The following is a 22,557-nucleotide window of genomic DNA, read 5'->3' as shown; positions in this document are numbered from 1 at the left end:
AACCTTCTTCTCTGTGGTTAATTCAGTTGATACTTGATTAGAGGAACGCTGTTCAATGCCAGGTGGTACAGTTTTAGAACTGAAAAATAATAAAATCAAATTATCTCAAATGTTAAAATATAATTATCTAATTAACTACTATCGTAATGCATCCACCCTCAGACAGACAGATGAGATTCTATTACTGTGTAAGAACTGAGATTTTTTTATTTTTTATTTTTATTTATTTTAATTTTTAAAAAGATTTTATTATTTATTTGTCAGAGAGCGAGAAAGAGAGAACACGAGCGAGGGGAGTGGCAGGCAGAGGGAGAAGCTGAGCAAGGAGCCTGATGCGGAACTTGATCCTAGGACCCTGGGATCATGACCTGAGCTGAAGGCAGACGCTTCACTGACTGAGCCACCCAGGCGTCCCAAAACTGAGATTTTTTTTTAAATTAATTTTTTTTTAGGGGTGCCTGGGTGGCGCAGTCGTTAAGCATCTGCCTTCAGCTCAGGGCGTGATCCCAGCGTTCTGGGATCGAGCCCCACATCAGGCTCCTCCGCTAAGAGCCTGCTTCTTCCTCTCCCACTCCCCCTGCTTGTGTCCCCTCTCTCGCTGGCTGTCTCTCTCTGTCAAATAAATAAATAAATAAATTTTAAAAAATTAATTTTTTTTTAGAACTAGCTCTGGAAAGTGCTTTTTAAGCTCTTTAAAGTTTAAGTGTAAAGCTCTTTAGAGTTTTTCAAGTTTAAAAGAAAAATTGATAATCTAATGCACAATATAGGGATTACCGTTGACAACACTATATTATAAACTTCAAAGCTGCGGAGAGACTAGATTGTTCTCAACACAGAAATGATAATTATGTGGGGCGCCTGGGTGGCACAGTGGTTAAGCGTCTGCCTTCGGCTCAGGGCGTGATCCCAGCGTTATGGGATTGAGCCCCACATCAGGCTCCTCTGCTATAAGCCTGCTTCTTCCTCTCCCACTCCCCCTGCTTGTGTTCCCTCTCTCGCTGGCTGTCTCTATCTCTGTCGAATAAATAAATAAAATCTTAAAAAAAAAAAAGAAATGATAATTATGTGACATGATAGAGGTATTAGCTAAGCCACTGTAGTAATCATATTACAATATATAAATCTATCACACCAACACGTTGTACACTTCAAATTTACACAATGTTATATGTCAATTATATCTCAATCTTTTAAAAAAGGAAAAGAACCCATAAATGATCAATAACATGTAAAGATACGAAAAAGAAGGCAACAAGTGTTTTCCCTTCCCACCTTCTACACATAAGAAGGAAATATGATATATAGATTCTTCTACATTGATCTCAGTGCTGCTTCTTTAATCAATGGGAAAGTAGCTTTCTAAATACTATACTCAACTACATCCTATCAATCAAGAAAATGTTGTATGATTTATCTTTCACCCACTAACTCCCATCTTCAAACTAGCTAAAAGAGGTATGCAAAGCAATCTTTACTCATCTTATCTTTGCGGTGCCTATGAACTGGTATAATTCGACATTTCAACAACAAAAAAACAGAAGTTAAAAAAAACTGAAAAATGAACCTTGGCAGAAGAAACACCCTCGGACACAATTCATCATTAGCTTGAAGGATAAGTTTCTTAGGAAACTCTGTACTGGCTTCATGAAGCCAACGTCTGCCCTATTGAACACAAGAAGAATCTTTTAATACATAGTGAGAAAAATTAAATCAAACAGGTAGACTTCTACATTGTTTACCTTTTCTGTAAGAGTACAAATTCTTACAAATCTGCGTTTCCCAGGAACTTCTACCAAGAATCCCTCGGTCATGAGTTGATGGGACAAAGCCTTCCACCAACTCTCTGTTTGATCCTTGCCACTGCCAAATAAACTGTGTTTGCGATACTGATCTGCAAGACGCTGGGAATTCTGAAATTAGGAAGAAAATCAGTATCTAAAAATCCTTTTTTTTTAGTTAAACAGGATAAGTAAAATAGAATTGTCTGTTCATTTTTTGGATTTAACACTAAATTTCAGCTTTAAATACCTACAAAATTTTATGCCCATCCTGCTTGTTCTGAGTACTTAAGTCATAAATAAATATATAATCAAAATAGTGTTCCTTTCCTGTGTGAAATAATGGCAGGTAATTTCACATATAATTCACATGCATTTTCCAATGCATAGGGTTGGGTATCTTTGGCTAGGCTATTTAGACCTTTTATTAACATACATTACTGTCTGACAATAGTAATCATAAGCTGCAGCTCAAGATAAGAAGCATGGGTGTTAAAAGGCAGTGTGACCTAATAGCTATTATCAGTGAGTGCACTGCAACAACTCAGTCCTCACTGCGTGGCTGCGTTCACTGTGCTTTTGTTCACAAGGTACTGCAAAGTTTACTTAATCATTTCTGATTGAGCTGCTTTACTGAGATATTCCAGGAAAAGCAAGTGTAGGCTACAAAGTTACTGTTTTTGAGATTCTCTTTTTTTCCTAAGTGAAAAGAGGATTCCAGTGGGAGACTCTGCAAAGACCATCACATTCTGGCAATGTTGGGGAAGCTAGTCTGTCACGTGCAACTCTCTTGTCCTCTAATAGAGAGGACTCCACCCACCTTCACTCTCTGTAAAGTACTTTTCCATTCACTGTGCCCTCTTACTACCTCCTTCACTTATCTTACACATTTGTACATACACTACATATATATATCCCACATATCCGTATACATAAATATACACATACACATTGTAGTTAGTACAGCAAGACCACCTGGATTCAAGCCATAGCTCTGGTACTTACTACCTTTGTGACTTTGGGCAAGTTAACTTACCTGGGCTTCTATTTCATCAGCTGCTATACAAGTATTAACAATAGCTTCTATCCCTTGGGGATGTTGCAAAGATTGAATAACCAAGACAGTGCCTGGCTCAGTAAATTAACTTTCTTTTTATTAGTTAACAGCTGATCCTTTAACTCAACCTGAAATCCCTAATCTAAAAGAAAAACCATTACAGGGGCGCCTGGGTGGCTCAGGTGGTTAAGTGCCGGCTCTTGATTTCAGCTCAGGTCATGATCTCAGGGTCATGAGATTGAGCCTTGGCGCTGGGTATGGAGACTGCTTAAGATTCTTTCTCCCTCTCCCTTTACCCCTCCCTCCCACATAAACAAGTGCCGACTCTTGATTTCAGCTCAGGTCATGATCTCGGGGTCATGAGACTGAGCCCTGGCGCTGGATATGGAGCCTGCTTAAGATTCTTTCTCCCTCTCCCTTTACTCCTCCCTCCCACATAAACATGTGCATGTGTGCACTTTCTCTGTAAAATAAATAAATCTTTTAAAAAAAAAATAGAAGAAAAAATAAAAGAAAAACCACTACTTAGTATCTTAGTCCGATTACCCTGTAACACTGTAGTGGTACTCTACATCTACGAGGGTTTATCCTTACAGTAGGAGATTCTATTGCTTGCAAACTAGTAACACCAAAGGTATTAAATTGCCCAACTAGTACTTATTAGCAATCTCAACACTAAAATTATTCTTCTAGCCTTTCCTTTCATAAGAAAAAAAACAACAAAAACACAAAACCTGAAGTGAATGAACACAATCGCTAGTATGAAGCAATGAGATTTTTTTCTAATCACCAGGGAGTAACTGTCCTTCCCCTCATGATCAATAATTGCAAATACTCTATACTGTGTGAATAAATTTACAGTCTTGTTTCCATGGCAATCATCATGCCCAGAAAGCTGCTATAGAGAATATAGGGATTTGGGCATTGATTTTAAGGCAGGCACATTCTACAGATACATCCCTCACCAATCGCATTCATTCAAGTATCTCCAGATCATTCAATCTAAAAATAAAAATGTAAAACTGCATGTGAACAGCATAGTGAATAGAAAGGGCACTAGACCAGTAGTCAGGAAAGCTGCTTGCTCATCCTGATTCTGGCACAAAGTAATATGTCCTAGGGAGGTCCTCTAACTTTCAGGGATTCAGTATCAACCACTGTAAAATAAAGTGATAGAGATAAATAGTCTTTTTGCTCTAGGAGTCTATACTTCTATGGGACACACTCAAAAAGGGAAATTATCTCATTCTTTTCTTTTAAAAAATCAGGTATGGACTCTGGGAAACAAACTGAGGGCTTCGGTGTGGTGGGGAATGGGATAGGCTGGTGATGGGTATTAAGGAGGGCACGTATTGCATGGTGCACTGGGTGTTATACGCAAGTAATGAATAATGGAACTTTACATCAAAAACTAGGGATGTACTGTATGGTGACTAACATAATCTAATAAAAAATTATTATTATTAAAAATAAATAAATAAATAATGTTAATAGCCAAAAAAAAAAAAAAAAAGGTACATGTGTATCTTGGAAAAAAATAAAATTTAAAAAATTTAAAAAATTTAAAAAATAAAAATCAGGTTGGGAAAATAAAATGCACCAAACTGGCATATCAAGGAATATGGAAGCCGACTAACTGATGGCTAAGTATCAGAATAAAGAGAGCAGACTGGCTAGAACCCACAACCCAAAGTATCACTTTCTGATAAAAGCAAAATCTCTGAACCTCTGATAGAGAAAACAAACAAACCTGCCACTTGTCTGAAGTAACTTCTTTAAAAATGACAATTGTTTTGTGTGGTAATGCTTTCAGCTAGGAATGCCACAGTCCCTTTCACCTTTCTTCCCTCATTCCATCTCTGAGTGCCAAAATCTACTATATCTCCCACAGAAAAGAAAGCTCCAGTGGTACTGACAGAATCACAGAGACTTCTCTAATTTCCCGGCTATTAACAAGCGCTCTCTCCAGAACTTGTATCTGTTCATAATTTTCCCAAGTAACACCTTCCATACTAGAGGATGAGTTTCATCTAATTCAGGCTTTGGATGCCCCCAAAACACAGTGCTTTACACACCCACAAAAAGATGTTTAATAACAAGTGGAAAAAAACAGGTATAAGCTCTAACTCTCAAGTCTTCAATCTCTATGTTCTTAAAGTGTGAAACAAGCCCATAGTTTGTTTACATTTTAACATTTTTTCTTTTGCCTCTTTCCCAATTCCTACAAGCCAAAGAAGCTCAGAGCTGCTACTTTAGGGCTTAATAAAGTCAGTTCCAGTGTTTTTATTCTAAGTGCAAAATAAAATCAAAAGATTAAAAAAAAAATTATCTCTAGGAATATATTTCAATCAGACAGAATAACTTATCCAGAAAATTAAATGGATAACCGTCTCCTGTTACTTTGAAAATTATAAAGGGTGATTAAAACCACCAATAGTTTTCTAGTGGCTGCCTACAGTCAAAGCATCTTTTATCAAAAGTATTACCTAATTCTGGAGCCACGACAAGGTTTAGCACTTTGATAATATGATCAGGAATGAGGTTTCACTTAATGTCCTCGTTATGCAAATTAAATACTGTGTTTCTGTTTCCTAATCTATAAAACGATAATTGCATACCTTACCACTTATTCATACAGGGTATTTAACAATATTTATATGGTCAGCTATTTAGACAGCTAAAACAAAGTTTCTTAGGCAACATTTCCACTATTTAATTTCTATCTAATTTCTATCTAAACCTGTGCTAATTTAAAAAGAAAATTTTACTCTATTCACAAATACCTGGATGGGCCGCATAACTGTTTATACTATTTAGAAAAATCTTGTGTATGAAAGGAGAATCACACACTGTTTAAATTATATTTGTTATATATATGTACAAATATTATCTCTTTAAAACGCTAAGAGTTTTCAGTCTAATATATTTATCATCTTACAGATCAAAATTATCTACAATCTATCAATTTCCCCTAAATTAGTTAAGGTGGACGATTTACTAAATTCCTAAAGGAATCACAATTATAATCTTTAAAACAATATCCCAAAAGATACCAAGATCACTGAAATGGAAGGGGAAAAAAATTACCTTATTTTTCTTGTAGTTAATGTCTACAAATTTTTGTTAAGTGGTACTTTTTGAAAAGTTTTACACCTTTATCTAGCAAGGGTAGTATAAAATTTCACAAAGAATAAACTTCTTAATTTGATTCTCTCCCAGAAGAGACTGTCAGTATAGGCGGTCTGACTTGGTTTTCAAATAATAGGTGAAATCCGATCCCTCTTGTGGCCAGTTCAAGTTTGTGTAGGAGCCCACTTACACTTATTTGTTGATACTGGATACTGCAGGCTTATACCAAATTAAAACAAGGATAATTTCTATAAATTACACATTCAACTGGGATAACACAGGTTTTGAAGATGACAGAGACAGAAGAAACTTTCATAGATCTCAATTAAACTTAATCTATCTCTTGCAACTTAATTCTTTAATAAAAAAAATACTAGCAAAAGCAAAAAAAAAAATAGTAGCACTCATTGCAGCTAAAACCAAGTTCCTTAACTTGGACCACTACTTAACTAATTAATTAATAGTGGCAACACTATTAAATTTCTAATCAAACTGGTGATTTAAAAACAAAATTATAGTGGGGCTGTGGGAAAAAAAAAATAAAAACACACAAAATTTTAAACTCCATTCAGAATCTAAAAACATTACTACCTGAAAAGTTAACATGTTTTCAATATTTCATTAAAACTATTTCACAACTAACTTAACATTCTTTCTAAACAAGACAAAAACTCAGAAAAATATTTACATGAAGCATTCGAGTATTTAACAAATAAATGCTTACCTAAATTATTTTTTTAATTCTACAAAGTGAGAATATTAATCTCTACTTTTAAGTATATTTTAAATAATAAAGCTGAACATCAACTTGAAATAGGAAAAAAGCAGTACATGTGATAACACGCAGGTTTTGTCAAAAGTAATGAATGCAGTGCTTAATTGGAACTTAATACGGCTCTCTGACTTTCCAATAGCTCATCTAAAGCCAAAGCTGCAATCCTAAGACAACAAACTTCTGAAGAAAAGGTTAACAGGAGTGCAAGAAGAACTATGAAGGTGATTCAAAGGTATACTTACAGATCCTTGGAGAAATAAAATCGGAAGCCCAATTCCAAACTTTTCTCCTAAGATTTTCACAGCAGATAGTAGCTGGAATGCTTGTGGACCAAAATCCTGTGATGTATCATCTAAGTCATCAATGGAAGAGCAATGATCCAATCTAAGTAATAATAATGATAGAAAGCTTAGCTAAGACATGTACCTTTAGAAATAAAAAGATTCGGTGTAATAATTAGCCAAGTTAAAAAAAAATCTCAAATAATCCAACTGCTTCATAAGCTAACAAATAAAGCTCATTACAGCCAAGACCATGTGAAGTATGTAAAACATGAAATATATGCCATGATATATCTTTGTATGTTATGTTGATGGTTCTTAACCCTAATTTCACGGGAGGTACCTAGGACCATAAACAGAAGAGTAGGGAGGTTCAAGCAAGCACAATGAAGAAGTATAACTCGAAAAGCTCCACTCAACTGATTATATAAATACTGGACTTTTGGGTCAGGTTGTGATGGGAGAAAAAGACTGTTGTAAGAAAAAAAAGTTAATAACTTAAAAACCAAATCTCCTAAGCAATAAATACTTAGCTTAAACTCTGATGACTGTAAAATATGACACAAAGATAAACTGCACCTCATTCAAGTCCACTTGGAAGTTACATTCCTAAGCCATCCTTCAGGTAGATTTGGAATTATCATTAATACAAATGAGAATTCTTTAAAGCTGGTTGAGAACAAAAGGACTCCTTAGAGAAAATCAGCTAATACAGTTCAACTACCTAATTCAATTGCTTTCTTTGTAACAATAGCTTTGAAGTAACAATAAGAATATAGACAACATTCCAGATACAATAATACGTTTGAGGGGGAAAGACTACATTTAGGTTTATCATTCTAACTTCTTTAGTAGGATACTTTGCTCATTAATTTTCTTTTCTAGTATGAATATTTAAAGCTATCAGATTCTCACAAAATACCACCTCTGCTCTATCTTCCAAGTTTTAATGTATAATGTTGTAATCATCACTAAAGTTCTAAAAATGTTTTAATTTAATGAATCAATGTTTTTAATTTAATGAATGAGAATTTTCTTTATCTTATTTCATTGTAATTCAATTGCATTCTGATCAGAAAAAGTGGTATGTTTAATACCCATACATTGAAAACTTTTGAGACAACACTACAGTCTAGTATAAGGGCCAGAAAACTTTTTTATAAAGGGCCAGATAGTAAACAGTTTAGGTTTTGTGGGCCATACTGTCTCTGTGTCACAGCTACTGGGCATTCAACTCTGCAAAAACAGCCACAGACAATATATAAACAAAAGGGTATGCTGTGTTCCAAGAAAACTTCATCCACAAAAACCAGCAGCAAAGTGGATTTGGTCTACAAGCCATAGTTTGCCAATCCCTGCTCTAACACAGAGTCAAATTAGTCAAATTTTTAATCAATGTCCATGTATGTTTGAGAAGTTTAGTCTCTAATTTAGTGCTTCCCAGCCAGTGTGCTGCAAATGGATTGTAGGGGTGTTGTAATAGCTGATCACAGTTCTGGACAGAACCCGGGCTGGAGTAGTATATGGCCTAATGTGTTATATAGGTATTATTAGCTTTGTGGATCATGAAGTGAAAATGCTTGAGACACATTGTTCTAAATGCTTAGTACAGGGTTCTAAATAGCAAGTGTGTGATAAATCAAACTTGTTACTATGTTGACCAAATTTTCTACAGCTTACTCAGTTTTGGATAGATTAACCTACCAATACCCAAAAAATTATATCAAACTCTTCCACTTTAATGGTGGATTTGTTGATTTCTTCCAGCTGTTCTGTCAGTTTGTGCTTTATATATTTGTAGGGTTTGGGGTTTTTTTTCAAGGTGCATAGAATAATTCTATCCTCTTGGTGAAGCAAATTTTTGTCACCACAGAGATCATCTTTATCCCTAATCATTATTTTTTTGTCTGTTAGTAACACAGCTACCACGCCTAGATATATATGGCTAACTCAACTAGTTATAGTTATACCATTTGTTTTTATTTTTTCAGTTAATATCCAGTTAAATTGACTGTATATCTGTGCATATGTAAAGTTATACGAATTTATGCACATCTATTGATTCATATGCATAGATTCCTCTAACCACCACAATCAGCCACCATCACAATCAGGACACACAACAACTCCATCACAGTAAACAGTCCCTTGCGCTCATACCCTTTGTAATCATACCCTCAACCTCCCTCTAACCTCTGGCAACCACTGACCTTTTCTTCATCCCTATAATAAATAGTCTTACTTTTGAGAGAATATCATATAAATGGGATCATACTATAAAACTGGTATTACTTCTTCTTTTAAATATTTGGTAAAATTTGCCATTTAAACCATTTGGGCTGGGGAATTTTATTTCCAGAGGTTTTTAACAGATCTAATTTCTTTAACAGTCATAAAATTATCCGGGTTATCTACTTCATTGTGGGTGAATTTTGTTAGTTTGAGGTTATCAAGAAATTGGGTCTGTTTCCTCTAAATTATTGAATATATGTGCACTGAGTTATTCAGTGTTTCCTTATGATCCTTTTAATGTCTGTTGGGCCTGGAGTGAAATTCCTTTCATTCCTGGTATTGGTAATCTCTGTCTCTTTTCTTTTTCTTGTTAGAAGCTTCTATCAATTTTATTGGCTTTTTCAAAGAGTGAGCTTTTGAGTTCTTTGGTTTTTTCTTTTGTTTTTCTGTTTTCTATTTCATTTATGCTCTTATCTTTATTATTTCCTTCCTTCTGCTTCCTTTTAGTTTACTTTGCTCTTACTTGCTTCCTAAGGTGGAGGTTTAATTACAGCTTTGAAACTTTTCTTCTATTGTAAGTATTTAATGCTCTAAATTTCCCTCTCAGTATTGCTTTAGCTGCATCCCATACATTTTATATTTTCATTTCATTCGGTTCAAAATATTTTCTGGTTGACCTTGAGACCTCCTCTTTGACTCATGGGTTACTGAGTAGTGTGCTATTTAATCTTCGAGCATTTGGAGACTTTCCTAATACCTGTTACTGGTTTCTAGTTTAATGTCATTAGAGTCAGAAAACACACTCCATATGAACAGAATTCTTCTAAGTGTATTAAGGTTTGTTTTATGACCCAGAATGTAATCTACATTTGTGAACATTCCACCAGCACCTGGGAAGAATGTTTATTCCACTGTTGTTGGGTGGAGTGTCCTATAAAAGTTAATTAGATCCAGTTTGTTGACAGTCCTGTTCATTTCTATCTTCTTACTGATTTTCTGTCTACTAGTTCTATTAATTACTGAGAGAAGATGTTGAAATCACCAACTGTAGTTATGGATTTCTGTATTTCTCCTTTTAATTCTGTCAGTTCTTTTGTTAAGTTTATACACATTTAGGATTATGTGTTCTTGGACATGATGGTTAACTTGATGTGTCAACTTGGTTAGGCTATGGCGCCCAGCTGTTTGGTCAAACACTAATCTAGATGCTGTTATAAATATTTTATAGATGGGACTGACACTTCCAATCAGTTGACTTTAAGTAAAAGAGACTACCTGAGTCTCATCCAATCAAATAAAGGCCTTAAAGAGCGAAGACTAAGATTTGCTGCACAACAAGGTATTGTGACTACAGACTATTAACACAGAAATTCTGACTTTCCAGCCTGCCAGCTTGCCCTACAAAAAATTCCTTCTGCCAATCCCCACAACTGCCATTGGCCAATTCCTTAAAATCAATCTGTGTGTGTGTGTGTGTGTGTGTGTGTGTGTGTGTGTGTGTGTGTATGTGTGTGTCTGGAGAACTATGATTCATTGGTAAACTGACCCTTTTATCATCATGTAATGTCTTTCCTTATCCCTGGTATTATTCTTTCTCCAGTGTCTCCACTGTCTGATATTAAAATAACTCCAGCTTTCTTTTGATTAGTGTTTTCATTGTTATACAGTTGTTATCCTTTTATTTTTAATCTACCTATATAATTATACTTGTGGATTTCTTATGGACAGCATATAGTTGGGTCATTTTTTAAAGTTTATTTATTTTTAAATAATCTCTTCACCCAACATGGGCTGAAATTCATGACCCCAAGATCAAGAGTTGCATATTCCTCTAACTGAGCCAGCCAGGCGCTGTTAGTTGGGTCATATTTTTAAACCAATTCTAACAATGTCTGCCCTTAAATGGTGATTATGGACCATTTACACTTAATATAATTATTGATAAATTTAGATTTAGGTCCACCATTTTATTGGTTTATCTGTCTGTAAAGCAAAACAATATTGTTTGCTTTGTCTTCTATTTAAATAAATTCATTATCTTTTTTAAAACTGTAATACATATCATTCAACAAAAACTCAATTAAAAATTATTTGAGGGGCAAGTGGGTAGCTCAGTCAGTGGAACATCTGACTCTTGATCTCAGGTCTTGATCCCAGGGTCGTGAGTTCAAGCCACAGGTTGGTAATGGAGCCTACTTTAAAAAAAATCATTTGAAAAGGAAGAGAAACAAAGACTTTTAGAATCTCCATCTAGAAGAAAAAATCTTTACCTGGACCTGCAATTATCACAGCATTTTTCAGTTCCCATAATACCCACGGAGGCCTTTCGTAGTTGTTTGTCTTCAAAATGAGACAGGATGAGTCTACCCAAGAGAAAATTTAAAATTAAATAAAAGAACAAAACCATATATGTTAAAATCATTGCTGAAAATAATGAGATGAAATCATCACTAATTGATTCACCTGGGATCTCATTATCTGGCTTCAGTTTACTGAGGCACAAAGAAAGCTGCCTTAAAAATTCAGCACATATGTAACACCAACAAAATAATTGTTTCTAAAAACTTCTAATTGTTTTGCAAAACTTTTTCTTAAAAGAGCACCATTCATAAATCTGCTATTAATTAATATAAAACAAATAATACATACTTTCGCCTACACCTTCTGGAATGAAGATATTCTTCCATCTTTGCCATCATCTTTAATTTGTATAATCGAAACTTTTCATTGGGAATCTCACTAAGGAGGTGCCTGTCAATTATAAATATCACAGGAATATATAAAATTGCATTAGCAATTTTGTTACTTTTACATTTATTACTGCTTACTTTTCATAACTTAAAGCCCCTATACCTCTATCAAGATAAAAAAAATTTTTTTTCTATAATCCCAGAAAGTTATGTGTCCCTTTCCGGTCAATGCCCGCACAAGACACAAGCATTTTTCTGACTTTTATGAAAACTACTTTTGAAAGAATTCTATACCTATGTCCAAGCATCAATTTTTTAGCTGCCTTTAAAAAATTATTATAAACCCTAAAGTTTTTCATTTTGATTTATATGCTACAAGCTTTTTGGCAATCTTTCCACTATATATGAATTTTTACATTTTCCCAATAAAAGGTTATTGTTTATTTTATTTTATCTGAGAAACTAAAAACATACTGAAAGAGGCTCATAACCCAAATTCTTGCTTTATTTGTTTGTTTAGCTCACCTCCTTCTCCTCTGAAAGAACAAAGAAAACAAACGCCTACACTCTAAGTACTATAGCCTCCCTTATATTTGGTTCAGATGACCTACATTTAACTAATCTTCTCATTATCAGTAACAAATCTGAAAAATTAAAATTACAAGTCTCTTAAAAACAAATTTAATAAATATTTATTCTACTTTGGGGACTATTAAAATAAAGTACAATATTCCACATAATAAAAATAAGTTGAAAAACGAGAAAAATTCTAAAAGCAACCCAAAAATAAAAATCAGATACAACCAGTTGGAAGATTTATTAAATTTAAATTAACTTGCAAATTATTCCCTTTAAAAAAAGTTTACAGTAACTTCTGGGTTTGACTGTTCAAAATAATAGCAAATGCAGACATTGAGACACTGCCAGTGGTATAGCTTCTGCAATAAGAAATATAAAATTATATATTTACACTGATGACTGGACAAGTTTCCTCTCTCAATCATAGCAATCTAGCAGAAGATACACTCTAAAAATTTTATGAATTACTCTAATCTTTTCACTGAGAACCAGCAACTCCATTTATTCTCGAACTTTGTTTTTTTCATTAGAAGAGATCTGTCCCAAGGATGACACAGATCTGTCCTAAATCCTCGCTGAATTCTTTTTTATCATGATTAACCCTATAGGTTTATTTCCCTTAGGACGGATGCAAAGAACAACCTGTCTATACTAAAGATTCAAGTATGGGTTTTCTGGCACCATTACTTGATTACTAAGCACTATTTCTTCCTGTGAAATCTTAATGAGATAACCATTTAAAGTATCTTTTGAGAGCCAGATAAACAGCAACTACATCTATTGATGAACTTGCAAAGTCACAGTATAAAACTCAGGCTGTTAAGTGTTCGGCACCTTTAGTATAAACTTATAAATAAATCAGAATTGGTAGGAATCAACATATATTTGATACAATCCCAAATTTAATAGTATCAGATAGAGCTGCGCTCTATCCCAATTATTTTAGTTTATAAAAAGCTTTCTATAGACGACAGTCAAAAGAAAAACAATAATTGTTCTGTTTAAGGCGATGGTTTTATTGACTCTGTTAAGAAACAAAAGCTACCACTGTTCTAAAAAGGAAGAGCTTAAAATTTATACCAAACATTTTTACCTAATTAATCCCTATTCTTTCAGATCTCAACTCATCCTTTCAGATCTCAACTTACTTCTTGAAGGAAGACTTATCTGAACTTTTTAGCTTGGTAAATACACATCCTATTATATACTGACTACTCGATGCAACTTTCCTTCATAGTACTTAACACAGCTGTAATTTTACACAGATTTGCATGATCCCTTTTAAAAATTCTTTTGATTATTGAAATTGTCAAACACAAGTAGAGAACAGTAAAATGAATCCTATGTATCTACAGTTTTGTGATTCTGTTAAGATCTGCCATTTCCATTATACTCCAAGCTCTCCGAAAGCAGGTACCATATCTGTTTTTATTTATCATTATCATTATCTCCAGCATAGAGCATAATGCTTAAAACATAATGGGCACTCAGAACAAAACACTGCTGAATGATGAATAAAAATAAAAGCTGTATTGGATAGCCACTCTCATCATTTTAATAATGAGTTAATATGTCCATTCAAGCTCAATTTATTCAGCTACATGGATGTGCATTTTGAAAATACATCATCTTAACAGCCCCATCAGTTACCATATATAAGTTTTTTTCCTGAGATTTTATCCCCTTATGGATGAGGGAATCAGTTGCTAAACACTGCCTTTCCAATATAAATATAAATATAAATATAAATATAAATATAAATATAAATATTCCAATATAAATCTCATAGAACTCAAGTACCAATAAAAGACTTGCTTCATGTTTAAGTAGAATGACCTTCCTACATTTAAACACTGGACTTAATTTTTTTCATGGCAGTCAATCAGTACAGAGAAAGGGTACAGTGCAACATGATTACACACAGTCAAGAAGAGCTTGCACGTTTTCATAGAACTAACAAAGGAAACAAATGGTAAAGAAAGTCAAATAGGGATTGGTAAAAGTCACTTGGAATAAGCACCATTGCAGCAGGGGAAGAAAGAAACAATAACGAAATAAACGCTATCTGAAGAAAACTATGGCTGAAGACATATCAAAACTTGAGAGGACCTGGGAGAAAAAAAACAGTTTGTCCACGCACAATATTAGGAAAGCACCCATAGGATCCATGTTCCATTCCCAGTATAGCCCTGATTTAGTTAATTCTTCACACTAAATGAGGTATAGCTGAAATTAGGTCATCTCCTCTGGGTGATAACACTTACCACAAAGGTTCTTAGATGTCCTCTGTTTTGTTTTGGTTTTAAATGCACTTATACACATTACTTGAAATTTTGCATGCTGCTTCAAATACTTTCAAAGTTTATATAGAAAGAAAGAAATCTGCGAGGGTGAAAGCAATAAATGTTTTTACCTATTTAAGTTAATGTCTGCTGGAGCCCAGAGTACATGACAAGAACTCTGAAGTCCATCACGGCCAGCTCTCCCGATCTCCTGGTAATATGATTCCATTTCCTTAGGAGCACCATAATGAATGACTTTGCGAATGTCAGCTTTATTAATCCCCATTCCAAAAGCTATGGTAGCTACGACACACTGAGAATAAATAACAATATAATTTGACAAATACGTAGGAGAACCAAAACCTTACACCTTTGCCTTTTGGTAAGAGTAATTAATAAGCTCATTAACTACAGTCCCTGGCATGAAACTGAGTTTAATATAATTTCAACCAGGGGCGCCTGGGTGGCACAGCGGTTAAGCGTCTGCCTTCGGCTCAGGGCGTGATCCCGGCGATCTGGGATCGAGCCCCACATCAGGCTCTTCTGCTATGAGCCTGCTTCTTCCTCTCCCACTTCCCCTGCTTGTGTTCCCTCTCTCGCTGGCTGTCTCTATCTCTGTCAAATAAATAAAAAAAAATCTTTAAAAAAAAAAAAATTTCAACCAATCACTTACAGATCAAAAGATTATCTGCCCAATTTACAAATTAGGGATTGGTAACCCTAAAATAGGATTTCTATTTCCTCTCTATAAAAAGTAGCAACTAAAGTGATCTCTCTGAACAGCTATGAGTACAAGACACAAAGTAGGCTCTTAAAATACTTACTTAAAGAGACTTTGTGTTATTATGAAGTTTCAAGAGTCCTTAACCTGATTGCCCAGTATCTTAACATTTTCTAGCATTATTCAAAGATGGAAGGCAGCTGCTCATTAAAGATGGTAAAATGAAACATGAATTTATCCCTGTATCTTTAAAAGGATATCTCATATCTATGTGCATACTAAAATGAGATTTACATGATTGGGGGAAATTTTAGGGAAGAATAGTGATAAGAACATATAAAAAACTAAACAAAAAACTTAGAGTATTAACAATAAAAGATGTGCAATAATACACTACATAGCTTAGAGATAAAAAGCACTTATAGAGAAATAATTATGTAAATAGACAATATTTGAATATGTATATTGATCTAACCAAATTATGTTAATGTTGGGAGGAAAGGAGGTTAGAAATACATAAACGGAGCAAGCAGAAGGGCAGTAAGGGGTGTGAAAGGGAGCTAAACTTTCACTCCTTATAGTGGGAAGTCAATAGACAATGCCTAAATCTAATAAAAACTAAGCAATAACAGTAAAAGCAAATCACTGCAAGATCTAGTGGTAAATACTAAAAGAATAAACTAAAAGAGATGAAAATAGGAAACAGAAGTGGGGAAGGCAGGAGGGGCTGATGTTCTCATGGTAAGCACTGTAGAATTAGCTTGTTCTTTAAACTATGTGTGTGCATGACCAATACAAATTAAAGTGCTATTAAAAAAATGTATTAAGATGGACCAAGAACAGAAGACAGACAGACAGAAGGCGGGGGGAGAGGAAGAAAGAAAGAAAAAGAAAAGGCTGAACAGATAAGTATAAGAAAAGTGAGAGGGAAAAAAAAAATCGAAATAGAAATTTATTAAGAGAAAGCTTTGAGAGGTGCCTGGCTGGCTCAGTCAGTAGAGTATGTGACTCTTGATCTTGTGGTTGTGAGTTCAAGCCTGAAGTTGGGTACAGAGATTACTTAAAAATAAAATCTTAAAAAAAAAAAAAAGAAAAAGCTTTGAGTAAATAAAACTAGGCCATTTTGCTATATTTGAAGGTGAATAAGCAACATAATAATTTAAAGGTTTTTAAAAATGTATTTGATTCAATTTTCTTCCAGTTTTATTGGGATATAATTGACTATAATACTGTGCAAGTTTAAGATGCATAATGTGGTAATTTGATGTACGTATACACTGTGAAATGATTACCACAATAAACTTACTTACCACATCCATTACCTCCCATAGTTACCGTTTGCAAGAGTGTGTGCATGTTTGTGTGTGGTGAGAACTTTGAAGATCTAATTTTCAACATATGATACTGCTGGGGTTTTTTTTAAGATTTTATTTTTAAGTAATCTCTACACCCAACATGGGGCTCGAATCCACAACCCCAAGATCAAGAGTCGCATGCTCTCCTGACTGAGCCAACCAGTGCCCCTTTATGATGCTGTTTTTAGATGACATCACCCTATTCTACAGACATGATGTTCAAAATATCATTATAAACTCTCAGGTGAAAATAAAGTATTTTATGAAATAATTTATTCACAGCCTCATCCCAGAAAGAAAAGGATTCAAGACCTTAAAAAAGCAAATAAAATACAAAAGAACATGAAACTAAAAATCAGCACAAAAAGTAAGAATGAATGGTCACAGTCTAAAAATGCAAATCTACATCTGAATATGGTTAGATTTGGTTAAGAATAATATGAAAAAAATTTTTTCTAAAATTATAAAATAGAAAATACTAAGACTCTAAGCATTAGTCAATTTAAGACTTTAAGAGCTAGGGAGGTGAGCTGGGGAGGTGAGCTCTACTTTTAGGTCCACACAGAGGTATATATCAACTTCAGAAAGACAGGAGAGTGAACATCTAGAATTCTGTACATGTATGCATTCAGTAGGCACTCAATAAATATGCAATGGCAAGTAATCAATTCCAAGAGCACCAGACTATTCTATATAGATAAGGAAATGTATTTTCATCATCTTGAGAAGGTGTCTGAGAACTCTTGATGCAAATGCAAAAACTCTTGATACAACAGAATCCCTGATGTCGCTAGGGTGACAGCATCAATATTAATTTATTAATTTCATAATATGGACAAAAATTTTTGACATCTTGTCACAGAAAGGGAAAATATAATGGCACATACATACATATACCTTCCTAGATACGAGGTATAATTCGTGATCACTGTGAGGTTTTTAAAGCCATATTTCAAAGCATTAATGTTTCACTGACACTGAATGTGGGTAGCAAAACCAGATGCATCCAACAAAGTCACCCATCACAACATAACAGATAAAGTTTGCAATCTTTCCTATCTGTAGATGTTTCTACCTAAATGAGTAATTAATAATAAATCAAGATGAAAGAAATCATTGATTAATGCTCAAACATCAATTGTTAAGATTCAGTAAGCAACAGCTAATACATTTTATCTGATAATTTTCAAACTCCTGAGATAACAGAATAAAACTATAAACATTTAAGAATTTAGGTAACTAAGCCGTTGTGATAGCTGTTCTTATCTTTGGAAAGAAGAGGGAGAAAAAGAATAGATGCTCTCAGGAAAGTATGTGTTACAGCATGACAGTGCATAGTGAACTTTATAGACAGTGCATATGAACCATATTTGAGGTAGGTTGTTTGAACAACGTTGGTTTGAGGGTGGTTAACAACTACAGAGCTGGACAGAAAGGAAATGGAAGACCTAGTGAGCGGAAAATGCAAAGCAGAAGTTAAGTTCATCTCTTAACTTGAGAGGAGGGCTAGTCCATAGGCTTACAGTAACAGACTTTAGATAGGATGTTGACAGCGTGAAGCTGTTGATTTAAACCTTCCAACGTGGCTTGAATTTAAGTCTTCCTAAATATTCTGCATGACGCCCACTAAACTAGGATTCCAATCACTTCAGATTAGAATTATTAACATGATTCCAATCCCAACAGGAATCTCAGCTAGAGCACTTCACAGTGACTTCATTTGATACCCTTTCTTTCTTCAGTCTTTCTTCTTCAAATCAATCCTGCTTAGGGCTACTAATCTAATGTTTCTATAATACTAGGATCCTGCTCAAAAAAAAAGAGTAGTCTGTCATGATGGTTTTTAAACACTATTCTGCAGAGCTCTGAGGATTACAGGACACCCCCAGGGACTGTCTTGGGAGAAGGGAAGGCTCTTGGATCTCTTTCTCCCACATGTCATCTTCAACAAGAATTATTCTACTTTGATTTGTTTTACCTATTAGATCAAAATGAATTAAAAAATTAAATGAAAATTTAAATAAAAAATTCTAAGGATAAAGTAGTCTAGAAAAACTACAGGTACATCGCATCAATCCCAGCCTGCCTCTTTGTAAGTTTTAAGGCCCTCCTCCATAACCTGACCAACCAACCCACTCAACTTTTTTCTTGTGAGTCTCTAACAATTCCTGACTGCCTTTTCACCCATACTTTGTACCAAATCTACTCCACACTCCCTTCCTCTCCAACCATTCCAAACTATTCCCAATTTCCTGAACCCAGTATGCAGTCTCATACCACAGTGTCTTTGCACATGCTAGTCCCTTCTCCTTGAATTCCATAACCAATCCCTTTTCCCTCATCACCTACTGGCCTCACATACTTGACAAACTTCCACTTACTTGTTCAGACTCTACACTCAAATTGCTTCTTCCTGGAAGGACAATTACCATAACAGAACCCATCTTAACAGCTACTGTTCCTTCCTCTATGTACCTAAGCACTATGTGCAGTCTGCTATTTATACTCATCTGCAATAGCTTGTTCGTGTATTTGTCATCCATATTATACATTAATGCCCTTTTATTGGAGAAACTTCTTTATACTCAACACAAAGTAGTCGATAAAGATATGGCAAATAAATATTAGAGAAGTATCTGTTTCCATGGGAAAACAGTAACGATGATGGGTCTTCACACCTGAATTTCATCTCTCATGAAACTATGATGAACCTCTCTCCTTGATTTAACACCCAAGCCTGCATGGTATGTTCCACAGGCTAACTTCAGTTTCTGAAGTTCAGCTGTAACTTGTTCTGTCATTTTCCTGGAAGGACAATAGATGATAGTTGGACCTTCAAATTCCCAGGTGGAACTAAAAACAAACAAACAAAAACAAAAGAACAGAAGAACAAATATATAAATATATAGGCTTCAGTTTGAGTTTTCAAAACCAGTTTGAGTTTTATCTTATTTAATTTCCCCTTTCTTTTTAAAATTATAATTTAATTTTAATTTTTAAATTTTTAGTTAATTTTCCTTTTAGTAAAACATTAAAAAAAGAAAGCATATAGAAAACAATATATTTAGCTACATAAAAATGTGGAAAGTGAAATGTGGAAATAAATTACATTAAATCCCAAACACTTTGGACTCATCTTTTGTTCAAATTAAAGTTAAAACCAGAGACAAGTTTATTTATTTAAGCAAAAGCCTTGATAAAAACTTAACAAGCTACTGGAAATGCAATTTCCACACTTTTAGAAATGCAAAGCACTAGATGAAGAATTGTCTTCATCTACATTAGAAAGATAAGTGAATATTTACATAGGAGAATAGTCTTATTCTTTCTCATGATCAAGAAATTGAGTTTCTATGTATGTTTACTAAAAAAGCAGTAACTTTTTGTAATATTAAAGATCATTTTTAGAGTTCAAAGAAGTACTTACTAGTAATCTTGAGATTATAGAAAACATCTGTTTGAAAGTCTGTTTTAAAAACCAGTGCTTATTTATTAAAAATGCAAAGGATGGTTTCCATAGTACATTTATTTAATTCCTCAATATATTCATTTACATAAATACATTTATGCTGACTTAAGCAATATTTAAAAATTTATTATTTTAGATTTCGGAAAAACTTTATTTTTTAATGCATATATTCTGATACAATTTCAACTTTAGGAATTTATTTTACAAATATACTTTCACATCTGCCAAAAGACATATACACAAATATTAACAAAAGAACTATAATAGTGAAAAATAAATGTTCATCATTATGTACATTCATACTGCAAAATACTAAGCAAACAATAAAAAATTACTGTATCTAAAACCTTTAAGAAGGACTATGGCAAAAGTCATTGAAAGCTTAAATAGAGGGGAAAAAATAGGCAGTTATTTGACTTCACAAATTTTACTGAATAATCCAATCAAAGCAATTTTTTTATAGTGACCAAATGGGCTTCTATAACAAAACGTCCCGGCAGGTAAAGAAGTGAGAAAAAATACAAAGTATCTTTAATACGCAAAACTATCATTTAATTTTTTAAAGATTTATTTATTTGAGAGAGAGAGAAAAAGAGAGAGAGCACGAGTGAGAGTAGGGGCAGAGCGAGAGAATCTCAAGCAGACTCCCTGCTGAGCCTGGAGGCTGACAGGGGGCTGGAACCTACAACCCATGAGGTCATGACTGGTGCGAAAACCAAGAGTCGGAGCTTAAACCAACTGAGCGACTCAGGTACCCCTCACAAAACCATCATCATTTTTAAAACATTTCTCAAAGAAGAAAAATTTGTTCACCAAAATGTGAATATTGTAATATTCTACATATTAAGGGCCCTAACTTTAAAAAATCACATTATGCAGGAAGATAGCAAAAATGCTTTTTCTTAATAATGATAAAAGTTTCAATTTATTGAAGCTACAAAAATCCTAAACGTGTATGTATCAATTAACAGAGCTTTAATATGCATGAAACAAAAATCGACAAAACTAAAGGGAGATTATAGGTCTATCTATAATAATCAGAGATTTTAACATATATCTTAGCAAAGATACTTTAAATCAAAGGAAAATATTGCCTAAAATATGGATATACTCTGTAACTACTTCTGTATAAAGTTAACAACAAAAACTAGAAGTGTGTATCTGCACGGTACAGTTAGAGAAATGAAGGCAATAAAGCTCAATGCAAAACATCAACAGTGATAAATGAGGACCAGAACCAAAGATCTAAGTACTCTTCAACTGACATGCATCTGTAGTGTTCAAATTGATACTAAGACTGCGTATCAATTTTTACATTTAAAAAATGTAGAAAATACACAAACATTTAAACTTAGCAGAAAAATCAAAGGAGTAAAAATCTCTATTACAAAATGATTCATTACTTCGCCAAGTGGTTTACTAAACCTTGTTATTTCCTCACAACAATTTCCTGAAGGGAAAGAAATCTATCTTCATCTAACCACTAAATTAGATGGGTGATAGAGGCTTGTCTATTCAATTTCAACGTATCATGAATATAGAAAACAAATAAGGTCAGAATTTAACAAACATGTTAGCTCAATGAATAGGAAAAAAATGGCAGAATTAAATAAAGGGAAGAAATAGAAATAAAAGGCAAGACTCTGAAGTCTTAATTACCCTCCATCTAATTATTGCTCATTAAGAGGAAAATTTCTATTTGCCTGAGATCTACAGGAAGCATTCTGACTCAGAGTGGCTGGCTGCTACCATAACTCCTGGAGGATTGAAAATGGGTGCAAAATCTTTGTTGCTTTGCTCTCAGAAAAACCATTGTCACTTAAATATAAAAATCTTGGATGGTCTTGGATGTTAGGCTAAGGAGTCTGGCTGTTAGTCCACAGGAAAGAGGGAGGCACCAGAGAGGAATTCCAAGACTCAGGGATGTGCTTTCGGATGATGAATCTGAAAATTGTGTCTCGATTGCAAGGAGGAGCACTGAGGAAGAGAGCAGTCTGTTAAGGGAGATGATAATAGTCTAGGCTAAGAGACCTCCACTAGTAGAATTAACACAAAAGACGGTGAGAAGAAAACACTCACAAAAGATAGCATAAAAGGACAATATAGTCAGAAAGATAAAATGTCACAATGTCTCTCACACACACACACACACACACACAAAGGTAAAGTTTCAAAAAGGAGAAGGTTATTAGGGGAAGGCTACAGAGAC

General features: G+C 34.2%; 1 protein-coding gene across 6 annotated transcripts in view; it reads right to left on the bottom strand.

Annotated features, from left to right (window-relative positions):
• Nucleotides 1-22,557, bottom strand: part of WRN (WRN RecQ like helicase) — a 143,260-nt gene that overhangs the window by 31,727 nt on the left and 88,976 nt on the right. For all 6 annotated transcript variants that reach the window (XM_045779211.2, XM_045779208.2, XM_045779213.2 and 3 more), the window contains 8 exons: nt 19,558-19,732; nt 14,935-15,116; nt 11,902-12,003; nt 11,523-11,615; nt 6,982-7,123; nt 1,740-1,910; nt 1,565-1,662; nt 4-79 (listed from right to left, as the gene is read on the bottom strand). In XM_045779211.2, coding sequence (XP_045635167.2) covers nt 4-79; nt 1,565-1,662; nt 1,740-1,910; nt 6,982-7,123; nt 11,523-11,615; nt 11,902-12,003; nt 14,935-15,116; nt 19,558-19,732 — 1,039 coding nt within the window. The remainder of the gene's footprint in view (nt 1-3; nt 80-1,564; nt 1,663-1,739; nt 1,911-6,981; nt 7,124-11,522; nt 11,616-11,901; nt 12,004-14,934; nt 15,117-19,557; nt 19,733-22,557) is intronic.

Source organism: Ursus americanus, chromosome 27 (genome assembly GCF_024610735.1).
Source record: "Ursus americanus isolate L20-20 chromosome 27, mUrsAme1.1.p, whole genome shotgun sequence".
NCBI classification, from domain to species: Eukaryota; Metazoa; Chordata; class Mammalia; order Carnivora; family Ursidae; genus Ursus; species Ursus americanus.
The sequence above is the reverse complement of the archived record's forward strand: the minus strand, read 5'-3'. Positions and strand labels throughout refer to the sequence as shown.